Source organism: Chelonia mydas, chromosome 14 (genome assembly GCF_015237465.2).
Source record: "Chelonia mydas isolate rCheMyd1 chromosome 14, rCheMyd1.pri.v2, whole genome shotgun sequence".
Taxonomy (NCBI): domain Eukaryota; kingdom Metazoa; phylum Chordata; order Testudines; family Cheloniidae; genus Chelonia; species Chelonia mydas.
Window position 1 is genome coordinate 38,204,307 of NC_051254.2, and position 10,717 is coordinate 38,215,023.

The 10,717-nt window shown below is 52.6% G+C and overlaps 1 protein-coding gene across 2 annotated transcripts; it reads right to left on the reverse strand.

The window, feature by feature from the left end:
- Positions 1 to 268: 268 nt before the first annotated feature.
- Positions 269 to 10,447, reverse strand: LOC119567517 (zinc finger protein RFP-like). Of its 2 annotated transcripts, XM_037913690.2 has the most exons (7): positions 9,919 to 10,447; positions 8,209 to 8,304; positions 6,975 to 7,205; positions 6,624 to 6,646; positions 5,777 to 5,892; positions 3,243 to 3,287; positions 269 to 1,868 (listed from the first exon to the last, which is right to left on the reverse strand). In XM_037913690.2, the coding sequence occupies exons 1-7, from the start codon at positions 10,333 to 10,335 to the stop codon at positions 1,354 to 1,356; spliced, it is 1,443 nt and encodes a 480-aa protein (XP_037769618.1). In that variant the 5' UTR covers positions 10,336 to 10,447; the 3' UTR covers positions 269 to 1,353. The 2 variants fall into 2 exon arrangements, with proteins under 2 accessions (XP_037769618.1, XP_037769619.1); XM_037913691.2 differs by lacking the exon at positions 8,209 to 8,304 and having other exon boundaries at positions 9,919 to 10,444.
- Between the last annotated feature and the right edge of the window lie 270 nt (positions 10,448 to 10,717).

A 10,717-nucleotide genomic window follows, 5' to 3' on the forward strand; every position in this document is an offset into this window, starting at 1 on the left:
ACGTCCCTTCATGGATTGTCCCCTGTGCAACCAGTCACCTCTCCGCAGAGCACAGCTGAGCAATTCCAGATTGACATGGGTGTGGACAGGAGAGAGACAGAGCACAGGCTGGTTAGTGACACATCCCAGTAAACCTCAAACTCTCCTCCTAGAAGCGCGATATTCCCTGTGGAGTCCGGGAGGGACACAACCAAGTCAGGCAGCAAATCCCACGGCTCTGCCCCCGACAACTGCAGCTGGGACAGTAAAGGAGAGCAAAGAAAAAGAATTGTTTGTATGTTTTATTTACAGTAATTACCAAAGGTGGGAAGTAAAGGGAGCTGAGAAGGAGCCTTAATAACCACAGCATGGCAAGCAGATCCCCAGCTACTGAGAACAGTTTTCTTAATGGCACTAAAATAGCACCAATGGACCAATGGCCAGGAATTAATAGAGGGAATTAATGAGTTACAGTCTCACTTTCAGTAACATGTCATAAATCTCTCTCTTCCCTTTCCTTTCATACTCTCCTTTTCTGTTCATTTTTCTAACCCTCCCTTCTGATCCCTGTTTATTTTCCTGTGTTTCTCCCACTCTCCTCCCCTCCCTGTTACAGATCAGCCCCCATGGCTGCTCCATCCCACCTCCCTCCACCCCCAATTTTATCCCTTCCCCTCTTGCTCCCCCAGGCTGGTTCCCCTATCAGGAGTTTCCTGTCACTCTTCTCATTTATATTTTCCACCATTTCTCCTGGACTCTCCCTTTCTTCTTCTTTTATTTTCATTCACATTTTCCTTCTTGCTTCTTCTAATTCCCTCTGGTTAAACCCGCCCTGTCCCTGCCTCCCCCAGTGCTGCCAACCTCAGGAGTTTAAAAAAATCATGAGACTGACCGAATTTTTTTAAGGTTGTATCATGGTTTTTCCATCAATCTGCACCCCCTACCCATCCCCTCCACTGCCCCCACGTGTATGTGGGACCATGACAGTGCGACCAGTTGTCCTGAAGTGACTTGGGCCCCTGGGGCAGGAGCTCTGGCTGGGAGACCCCATGAGATCCAATCCCACAGATCTGCACAAACCGCTCCCTGCTGCTGCTTCTCCCCAGCCCCCCAACCCCTGATTGATTCATGCTGGGTCCCTGCCCAGCCCCCACCTCTGCCCCTCAGGGCCCCTCTGCCCCTCCTGCAGCCCCAGGGGTTCCTCCCCCTCCCCCTCCCATGCCTGGGGCTGCAGGGAGGGAGGGGGAGGAGCTTCCAGGGGTCATAGAGATGAGGGGCCAGGGGCTGGGTAGATGGGAGTCTTCGAAGGTCATAGAGTCTGGGGTCCGTGAGGCTAGAGAGGCTGATTTCCGGTCCCCCCCCCTGCTGTGGGGCTCAGGGGCACAGGCGGAGCCGGGATCCCAGCCCCACCCAGAGCCAGGGGCGGATTCTCTCCCCAGGGACGGAGCCCGGCGGGAAAGTGAAGATCGGGGCCTCGTCACCAGCATCGATAAATGTCACCTGCCCCCGGCCACAGTCCAGACAAACCCGGATCCTGCTGGGGGCCCGGCTCCGGGGCAGGGGGGTCGCAGGGGAGGTGAGAGCCCAGAACTGACGTCCGCACCGCTCCACAGCCCAGATCCCCCCCTCAGGGCTGAGGCTGATCCCTCCCTTCCTCCCCACAGACTCTCTGGCCACCCCCACAGCCCAGGATCCCTCACCCCCCACCTCCACCTCCCAGCAATGTCTCCCCGAGGTGAATCCCTCACAGCCCAGCACCCAGAGCTCAGTGTCAAATCTCTCAGGGGTGTCGGGCAGTCGCTGCCGCGTGTCTCCCCGTCTCACACTTTTCCCACCCTCAGACAGGACGAGGATGGGATGAGCCGTGTCTGGATCCAGAGTCACATTCGCTGGGGAGAGAGAATCAGAGCGTCAGGGGCAGAGCTCGGCCCTGGGGGAGGCTGGGGCCATTTCTCACTCTCCCCAGCAGCCCTGTTCTGGCTGGGACAGGCCTGGATCGCAGGGAGCTGCCTCTGTCCTGGGCACCTGAGACTGAGCAGGGATGTCACTGCACTTCCTCAGTCTCTGTAAGGAGACCCACTTCATTAATTTCCCATTTGCTTGCATAAGCGTCAGCTCCCAGCTACCCCTGCTGATTCTGCTCCATTCCCAGCAGGAGAGACACACCAAGAAAGGTTTTAGTGGGGAGGGAGCAGAGGAAGCAGGTACAGTTTTGAAGCCCAGAGGAAATCTCCCTCCTCTAATGCAGTCTCCACTCCCAGGGCTGGGAACAGAGAGGAAGATGCAGCATTGGGGAAGAGCTGATTAACACCAGAGAGTAGAAGTTGGCATTGGGTGAGGTAGCCCCATCCCCAGCCCAGAGAGAAGGGAGGAGCTGGCAGCATCAGAGGGAAAGGATCGCCCCAATCCAGGAAGCAGCTCCAGTGCGAGAGCCCAGCCCTGCCCAGAGGAAAGGCGGGATGTTGGAGAAGAGCAATGGGGAGACCCCCTGCACTGGGGTAAAGCAGAGGGATATGTCAGTCCTCAGGGCATTGAGCTCTGTTCGGGTGCTGCTCAGGGAGAGTGTTTCTGTTCATTAGCATGGGCATGAACTGAGCACGAAGGTTGGTGTCAGGATTATTTGTGTGATGTCAGCTTGGGATCTCCCCAGGTGTTCGGGCACCTTGGCAGAAGTTGGGGAGGGGGGTATTAGGTCGCACCACCTGTGGCCCTGCCCTCTACCTGGCCCTGCCCCACTCTTCATCTTCCCACTGAGGCCCTGCCCCTGGCCAGGATGGGAGCCTTGGCCGCTATGGAGAGCCCCTGACCCTCCACCTTCCCTTGTCTACTCTCCGGCGTGCACCACCCAGGGCAGGTGGAGGGTCCAGGGGGAAGAGGAGCAGGGGTGGGGCCACTGAGAGGGACAAGCACCAGGAAGAAGCTGCACTACACAGGGCGCAGTTGATCAGCCGCCCCTCCATGAAGCACAGCCAATGCTGCGATGCTCCACGCTTGCCCAAGACTTGCAGTTTGGGGGGCCAACATGGCCCCCTGCCCCCAAGCTATGCCCATGTTGAAAAGAGGGTGAGCTTGGCCCCCCGGCCCCCCATGTTCCAGTGCCCCTGGACCTCCTCACTGTTAATAGGTCATTTTTAGGGCTGTGTGCGCCACAGCCACTGGTGATTTGGTTGGTAACTTTCGTTACAATCTCATGAAGATGTTTTCACTGGAATTTTCTCCCAATTTTCTCCTAATTTAAAGACAATCTCCAGCTGCAAACTCACCCTGTCTGTGTGCTCCTAGGGATTCCAGTGCAGACGGCAGAGTGTCTGGCGGGGGAAAGGAGAAAAGAGACGAGATTTCAGACTTTCATATTTATAAGAGCGTCCCCACTCTGAACGCATAGAACTGTGTTTTCATCATGACAGAGAAACAGATCGAGAGGCCCAGACACACTCAGGCATTTAATAGAAACTAACTGAAACCTTCTATTTCCTCTCTCATTCAGATATCTCCCAGCAATGGAACCAACGTCCTTTCAGCCTCACAACCATCCCAGGACACACAATCTGTAAGAGAGATTTACTTTTCCCCTCCTCATCCCCTCCCACCCTTCCAACTCCGGTTGGTTTGTCTCATTCACTCACAGCCTTTTGTCATAACCTAGACCCAGATCATACAAAGACTTTGGCGGAAAAGTAACTTTACCCACTTTGGTCCCTTTGGCCAGGGGTCAGGCAGGATCATGTTGTGCGACGGAGACTTAACAAAATTACCGGAGTTAGTGGCGGACATTGGCGGGGGGTTATGTCATTCAGTCACCATTCAACCCGTAAAATAACACACAATTTTCCACACTGAAAAAACCATAACTTAGCTCGTTAATAAATAATAAACAATAATAATAGTAATAAATTCAACTCAGGTGAGTGTTTTTGAATGTCCCTCACTGCCGCAGTCAATGTTTTTTTTTGGGAAGGGGGCATTGAAATAAATATTTCTCCTAAAAGCATATTTCAGTGCATTGTTGTCACTACTTTTTTCTTTTTCTTGTTTAAATAATATGTCTGACGGGAGGATGAGTGTGTGTGTGTGTGTGTGTGTGTGTGTGTGTGTCCCACCTCTACACCGCTTACCCCATGTCTCTCCCCTGTCTGTGTCCCTTACATGGGAGATCCTCCATCATGTCACAGGATGTGGGAAGCAGAGGAGGGGGGTCTCTCAGTGGAACAGGGTTTCCCATCGCCTCACTGTGACCAGGGCACCCCTCTCCAGGCAGGGGTGATCCCATGGTCAATGGGAACCTCCTCTGTCTCCTGATCAGGACAAAGGGACAAGCTCTTGCTGTGGGTCTGTTGTGAGCAGGGGCCAGGGCGGAACAAATTCTTCGAGGGGACGGACTCCCCTCTGTTGGCTCCCAGAAGTGGCTTCCCACTGTCCCTCATCCCTGCTGCTCCTGGGAAGCTAGGCTGAGGGGATCTGTGCAGCTGGGGGAGGGGTACCAATGAGGGGCTAGTGCTGGCTGTGGGGAGCTGTGCAATATGGAGGTGGCACTGAAGAGCTGGAGTTAGTCTGAGGGGGGCTGTGCAGTATACGGAGGCTGTGCAGTGGGGGGTGGCAGTGAAGGGCTGGAGGGAGCTCGGCTGAGGGGGGCTGTGCAGTTGGGTTGGCACTGAGAGGCTGGAGCTAGGCTGAGGGGGGCCTGTGCATCCAGCCACAGAGAAGTTAGTGAAGTCCAATACCCGCTATGTGGAGACAAGGGTGAAAGTGGCGTGTGCATAATCAGTGGTAATAAACCAATCAGAGAAGAGAACAATAACATGAAAATAACTTGAACAAAAAAAGCCCTGCCAATGATGTGTTCATGCATGTGTAGTGTGTGACCTATATAAGGTACTTTATATCCATACCACTCAAAGGTGATTGGAAAAGAACTAGTAAATATGCAGTTTGGAGGTGTCTAATATTCCAGACATTGTAAGGGGTAATTAGAGCTTCCTGGGAGAAATCCCCCATGACCCACCTATGCCCCGGGAGAAGGGAAGTGACCAGCACTTCTTTCTATATGCGATGGCAAATAGCAAATACCCCAATGACTGGTGATGGGGCATGAGTCAGGGAGGGCTCTGAGTTAGAGAGAAATCTGTCCCAGGTGTCTGGCTTTTGGGTCTTGCTGAAATGCTCAGTGTCCAGTTGACCACCATATTTGGGATAGGGAAGGAATTTTCCACCAAATCAAATTGCCAGAGACTCTGGGGTTTATTTTTGCCTTCCTCTGCCATCTGGGGCACGTATCATTTACCAATTGTAGGGAGCCAGGGTGGCTTCCCTCTGAACCAGAGGGTAAAGAGCCACCCTCTCAGCCTGAGTGGGCGCGGCCAGACCAAGTTTACGCCAATCCCCGGAAAGGGAGGGGTGGGAAAGGAAGTACAAAGGGCGGGGCCCTTTGCCCCATGAGCGCAGCACCAGGGAGGGAGCCAGACACAGGCTGCTCCCTCCAGATCCTGCTGCCGACCCAGGGGAGGCCCTGGGCCAGGAGAAACCTGACCGGGACGAAGGACTCTGGCAACCAGGACTTCCAGCAGCTGAGTACTCGGACGAGCTAGAGGGACTGGAGAGGCCCACTTGAGAGGAGTGCAGGAGGTCAGAGTAGATGGATCATGATGGTTCCTTCTGACCTTAAAGTCTACGAGTCTTTTCTTACTTTGTAACTGTCATTGAAGCAACATGTAAGTGTGAACCAATTGACCAGCACCATTCTCTTCCCATAGTCTCAGAGGCTCTTCCCAATTTCCATTCCTAGATCCCTTCTGGGTACCTTTGAACTTCCTCAGAGTCTCCATTAGCACAATAGTTTTCTGGGAGAAATTGCTGGCATGCTCTTCCAGTTCAGGAGAAATCTCCTCTGGCTGCTGGAACTTCCCCTTTTCACACCTGGAGAGAAACAGTTTCCTGTGATTATATGGCATTTAGTGACTCACTATAAGTTCTGGCTAGTGAGTCGCTGCTCTAATGGGCCTGGAGTTCGAATTCCTCGACTTCTCCCAGCCTCAGAGCAGGTGCAACACAGCCCATGGCCGTACAATCTTCCCTTCTAAGGACTCCTTAATATTCTTCAACTCTGGTCTGGTGAGATCAGCTCTGGGGACAAAAAGGGAATTGAGTCTCCGTGACCAATTCACTCCTTGGCCTCCATGCTCTGAGGGACGGGAGGTTCCTATATAAAGTGCTGTAGAAATCTGTGCACTAGGAACTAAACTGAGACACCAACTCCCCCGTCCCCAGCTCATTCCACACAGGTCTCCAAACAGTCCTCAGGCTGGGAAAGACTCAGGTGAGAAAGACTCTTGACCACTGCTGCCTTGGGCTGAGTGGTAACCAGGGCCCCAGTAGTGACAGGCCCATATTCCATCCCCACAATCCTGAGGCAGCCACTCCCCCAGGGATGTGACATCTCTCAGAAACACTTGAGGTCAGTCTTTCCCACTGAATGGAGAATTCCAGAGTCTTCTGTACCAGGGTGAGAAACTCAAGATGAAGTTTATCTCAGAGATTTGTTTCCAAAATCCCCACACATGTTGCTGTGGAGATGCGGTGCAAACATCATCTCCATGCTCTTCCCCAGCATTGCCAAGTATGTGTGGGAGTCAGAGAGAGCCACGTACCTACTCAAGGTGCTTCTGACATCCTAGAGGGGAGAGAGAGGAGAGAGAGATTAAAAAAAAATCTCAGTACCACCTGACACACACTTGGGATTCCAAGAAAGGGATTTTGCAAATACAGGGAAACTCAGCCCTGCCCTGGCCCCGGGGCCATGGTTTCAGTGAGCTAATGGGGCTTTTCCAGCTCTAATATCAATGTGTCTGTGAGTCTGCAAAGAACAATAGTCATTCAAATTTCAGCAATGCACACATTGAGTTACACTCAGATCTCTGACTGCTGGACCCCGGTGCCCGTACTTCAGGAGCTGTCCTGTCCCTGTGTTGGGATTTGGGATGTTTCTAGCTCAGTCTCACCTGCAGGAATTCACTTGCTGGCTTCTGACACTTCCCCTCCATCTCACTGATCAGCTCACTGAGATGGGAAATCCCCTCTGAGAGTTTGGTGATATTTTCATTCTGTATCTTCACAATCTCCTTGTCCAGCTTTTCCAGCTGAGCCAGCAGGAGTTGCTCTTGTTCCTCCAGGAACTGATGCAGCTGCTGAAATTCAGACACAATCTTCTGCCTCTCAGTTTCTGTCTGTTTCTAGAAGAAATAAGGAAAGGGCTGGTCAGAAACAAGGATGGAGCCTGATGACCTTTCATACAGTCTTACAAGAGAGAGTTTCTTTACAATCTCTAACACATCTGTGGAGAGACCAAGCCATGAGCCATCAGGCCTAGTGCTCAGAGCTGCAGTCAGAAGTCAGGAACTACAGCCGAAGTCAGAGCTGGAGTCAAAGTCAGGATCTCACCAAGGGTTGGGGCTACAGTCGAGCTCAGAAGTCGTGCCAAAGCCTGAGCCAGAATCAGTGTCTGGAGTCACACGGGGGATCAGGACTGGGGTCGGAGTCAGGCAGCCACGCGAAGGGTCAAGCCAAAGTCAGACAGCAGTACTGCAGGTCAAACCTGAGTCAGGAACAACGCCAGGGCCCAGCCAGCGTCAGGGTCCAGTCCAGCAGCAGATCGGGAGTTCACTCAGTTGTTTGGACAACTTCCCGTGACTCCTGCTGGCGTAATTCATGCATCCGAACGTCTGCTCCAATCAGGAGCTTCGTAGGCAGATCCGCAGGTGGGCCAGAGTTCCACTAGCCCCTCCCCCGCTGGCTCTGGAGAGCGGTCGGGTTGTCATGAGAGTCTCTGTGGACTGAGGTTCAAAACCCACCATTCTTCACATCCTGACACTTGACTATACACTGTGATCACAAAGGAGAGGATTTTCTTACAGCTTCCCATTTGGGCCCAATCTCTCTGCAAGGGCTGTCTCCATGTCTACTGGGATATAGTCAGTGCAGTTTGGGAGAAATTTTGTGAAAGCCACAAGGGGTAATAATTAACTCATTAATTAAATGCATCTTAGATCCTGCAGAAGACGCTGTTGTCCTTCTCCAGGGAGAGAACATTTGTGATACGCGCACGCACGTGCACACACACACACAGACACACAGTATCCCATGATCATGGAGAAACACACACAAGGCCACAGAGAAATCTACCAACAAACATCCCTCCCAGCTCCGTGTCCCAGCAGGCGAAGAACAGGCACCGACCAGATACTCCCGGCTTCTCTCCTCTCCAGCCACTTTCAATCCCAGCAGCTTTTCTCTCTCTTCCCTCAGACTCTTCAAATGGGCTTGAATTTTTTCCTGACAAACAGAAATGATTTGGTGGGTTTATTTTCAGGGTTGTAGGGGGTGGATGAGGTGTTTTCCCACCCAGAATTCTACATAACAGGCAGTCTTCCTAGATTGACTAGGTGGGTACGGCAATACCTTCTGCTGGCCCAGCTCCTGTTGGTAAAAAAGTGACACACAACTCAGCTCTGGGGAACATACTCTTTCCCAGGCCTGAAGAAGAGCTCTGTGTAAGCTTCAAAGCTTGTCATTCACCACAGAAGCTGCCATGAGCAGAAATTCCTTCACCTACCTTGTCTTTCTAATAGCCCAGGACCAACACAGTCACACAATATTGTGTACAACAGTGGGTCTTTCTAGAGGTAGGACATCCGAGACACCAAGGAAATGAAACCTGATTTATGGAAATTGGGCGGGTTTTGTATTCAGATGGTTTGAAGTTATTACATCCACTTTCTCCATTGAGTCGAACCAGTGGAAAACTGGTGTCCCATGGTGGTGAATCTCTAAAGCTGTTTTTTGAGAAGATTTAATAAACAGTGATACCAATCCCAGAAGCCACCGGGGGCAGCCATGTAGGCTGGGATGCTCAAAGGAGTCCAACTCCATTGACTTTCAGCCCTGTACTCCGGGGGATGGGACGGGTTGGACAGCACTGATCTAAGGCCGAGGGCAAACCCCATTAGATGTGTTGATTTGTGTTAGGAACAACTGGGGTTTGCCCTAGTGCTGTCCTCGCCCCTTCCCCTGGCAATGGCCTCTGGGTAGCTACCCCAAAGTCCCTAGCAAAGACCCCAGAAGTGGTGGATTCTGGCAGATTTCAAAGGGCTGCCTGGTGGGACTAACGGACCCACATTGGCTGGTCCTTCCCCACGAACACACGAGAACAGGTCAGACTGGCACTGGTCCGCACGGCCCAGGGGTTAGTTTTGCTGAAGATAAGTCTGATCCCAGTGGCATGTGGCATGGACCTGCGCTGACTGGAGCCCTTGTGGGTGTGGACTGAAGGTGCTCAGGGTCCCACACCGTGTTCAGCCCAGTGATCTCCTGTAGTGCAGGCCGGCAGCATCTGAGTTTAACCCTCATGGAGCAGGACAGGAGTTCAGAATCCCAGTGGGAAACCTCCTCTCCTTGCCGCGCCTAGGACCTGTATGGAGGAGTCTTTTCCTCCTACTGTTTGCACTTCATCACTACTCAGTGCTGCTGAAAGGGGCAGAGTAGCTAGTGGTTAGAGCACTGAAGTGGGCCTTGGAAAACCAGGTTTTTATATCCAGGTCTGCCACTGATCTGCTGAGTCACCTTGGACAAGTCACTTCCCCTCACTGTGCCTCAGTTTACCCTCCCACCCTTTGTCTTTCTTGTCCAGTTAGACTGTAAATGGCTCAGGGCAGGGATTGGCCCTCACTGGGTTTTGTGCAATGCCCCCACAATCGAGGTCAGATCTCATCTGAGGTCTCTAGGGGATGCAAATAACAATAAACACAGTAATACCAGCCACAGCTTGTAACTCCCCCAATCAGCTTTCATGCAATGAAGGCTACACACAGCTGAATGACAGGGTTACACCATTAACCTGTAATTAACATCCAAAGTTATTACCCATTAGATTGGGCAGCAACTCCCTACCTTGTACTCCTGGGCAGCTTCCTGTATGGGAACCACCGTGTGAGCGCGGTGAGCCCGGGACTCTCTGCAGATCACACAGATGGGGGTTTGATCCTCTTCACAGAACAGTTTCAGAGCCTCCTGGTGTTCCCCACACACCCCGCCCCCTCCTGCTCCCTTCGCTGCCTGGAAACTCAGCCGCTTGGCGATTTCTACCACATTTGCCAGCTGCCTGTTGGTCCTGAGGTTTCTCTGTTGCACAGTTTCTCTGCACTGAGGGCAGGAGGCGGCTGTGTCGGGTCCTTCCCAGCACTGGGCAATGCAGGCTCGGCAGAAATTGTGCCCACACTCCAGAGTGACAGGGTCTGTGAAATACTCCAGACAGACAGGACATGTCGCTTCCTCCTGGAGACTTTCCACGGGGCTCTCTGCAGCCATGGCTCCCTCTGGGCAGTGGGACTGGGCAAGTTTCAGTTTCCTGAGTTCACACTGTGCCCCGCCTGCAGCAGCAACTGGGTGTTTCCTTGCCTGAAAGTGACGCGTGCTGTTTGCTGAGCAGGAAGGACCCGACCAATTTCACCCCTGGAGGCTTTGGTGAAAAAATGTATCAGTTCTGGGGGGATCAGACAATATTTTGGTCAGACCAGAACTATTTAATGGCACAAGACACTGAGATTCAAAAAGCTGAAGCTTTAGAACTGTTAAAATTGTCTGTGAGGAGCTAAATCTCCTCTCTCCCCCAGGAGCTCCCCCAGGGCAATGACCCAGTGCCTCCCCCACCACCCCACGGACCGAGGCTGAGAGTCCATCTGCTGGCGGC

Bases quoted from the DNA above. Each gene is read 5' to 3' on its own strand.
- LOC119567517 (XM_037913690.2), bottom strand. From the start codon at position 10,335: ATGGCTGCAGAGAGCCCCGTGGAAAGTCTCCAGGAGGAAGCGACATGT. The intron at 6,647-6,974 runs GTGAGACTGAGC...TCTCCCCTCTAG, and splicing joins CAGCAAGTGAATTCCTGCAG to GATGTCAGAAGCACCTTGAG. The intron at 5,893-6,623 runs GTACGTGGCTCT...GTTTCTCTCCAG, and splicing joins GTCAGAAGCACCTTGAGTAG to GTGTGAAAAGGGGAAGTTCC.